The 1,448-nt window shown below is 31.4% G+C and overlaps 1 protein-coding gene across 2 annotated transcripts in view; it reads right to left on the reverse strand.

The window, feature by feature from the left end:
- Window positions 1-1,162, reverse strand: part of LOC108967622 (venom allergen 5) — a 31,281-nt gene extending 30,119 nt beyond the window's left edge. For both annotated transcript variants that reach the window (XM_018931172.1, XM_018931173.1), the window contains exon 1: window positions 723-1,162. In XM_018931172.1, coding sequence (XP_018786717.1) covers window positions 723-813 — 91 coding nt within the window. In that variant the 5' untranslated portion in view covers window positions 814-1,162. The remainder of the gene's footprint in view (window positions 1-722) is intronic.
- Window positions 1,163-1,448: the final 286 nt, after the last annotated feature.

Raw genomic sequence — 1,448 nt, forward strand, 5'->3', positions numbered from 1 at the left:
AAAAAAAATATATGTGACCCGGTCTAGGCTTAGGTGTCAAAAAATCAATTTTCACTTTTTAGTTGATTCGGATGGAAGATGAGATTAACAGCTGTTTCCCCGAAAACTAGTTTTATACTACTAGTTTTAACTAGTTTATGTATATCTTGTCGCTTGGTACTCTGATACCTCGATTTTCAGACACCTCTTGAAAAGTCTCTCCAAGCATGAAAACTTAATTGTAATGAGAAGTTTCCCCCCGTTGCAGTTTCCTATTTTTTCCTTATTATCAGCTAAGAAAATTTAAATCTCGCTTACTTCTACATGAAAAAATAATTCGTTTCGTAGCTATTGTAGAAAATTAAATGCTTGAAAAGAGTTCGAATAATTTTTTATAAACGCAACACTTTAAAAGATATTAACGGTCAAGATGTGAATATTTGAAAGCAATTTTTTTCTTAAGAATTTAATGAATGAATGAAAAAAATCATTATAAATCTGAAAACTAGTAGTTTTGTCTAAAACTTGCAGGTCTACAAAAATATCATGCAAAAATAAAATGAAAAAATTAATTAAATTAAAATTAGAGTTAAATCTTAAAAACTTTTTAAATAACTAATTTTTGTAAAAAAAAATTTCAAACTCATTTTTATGCTGAAAATATAAAGTATAAGCTATTTTTCAGCATATCCTAGCATGCAACACCCATATTTTTCATGCCTTATAGGGATTTGCTTACTTACCCAATAATTGCCCGCGACATGCCAAGGCCACGCTGCAAGACACCAGCAATAGCGCTGCATGTAGCAGATATTTTTGCGGCAATATTTCCATTACGAATATATTTTATGTGCTGCTGTTTCTTCTTATTATTATAAAAATCAAGCTTCACTGCTTGTTGTCAAACACTTTTGCTGCTGCTTTCTCCACAAGTTTCTTTTTGTCGTTTTTTTTTTTTTAGTTTTTCCGCACGCCTCCAACGCCGACTTTTAACACTTTTACGGAGTTAATTTTTCTTTTGCAAGTCAACTAACACTTTTTAGCTTTATTGTGAGTGATTACAGCACACTGCGCTATAAGACTTTCTTCTTAACACTTAAAGACAAAGGTTCACAAAATAAATACTCGTAAGATCAATTTTGCTTTTGCTGCTTCGGCTTCTTTTTTTAATTTTGAACACACTTTTAATTTTGGTTTTCAAAACTTGTTTTTTAATTCTTTCACCAGTTTTGATAAATTTCTTTCAAAAAAAAAATAATTTTCAAATTTTGCTCACAATTCAGTAATTTAATAAATTTTTATTCGCCAGAAATTTATTCGAACGCAACGAAGACAGACAATGTAATTCCAATATCCACTCTCGTCGTTCGTGTCCAGTCAGCTAGACTTGAAGGCGTCTTATGGTTGGCCGTACGCGGCTGTCGTACGCTTTTATATCACCCAACAAATCAATTCCACTGAAAAGTGTG

The sequence above is a fragment of the Bactrocera latifrons genome, unplaced genomic scaffold (genome assembly GCF_001853355.1).
Source record: "Bactrocera latifrons isolate USDA-ARS-PBARC rearing strain unplaced genomic scaffold, ASM185335v1 scaffold_192, whole genome shotgun sequence".
Classification (NCBI taxonomy): domain Eukaryota; kingdom Metazoa; phylum Arthropoda; class Insecta; order Diptera; family Tephritidae; genus Bactrocera; species Bactrocera latifrons.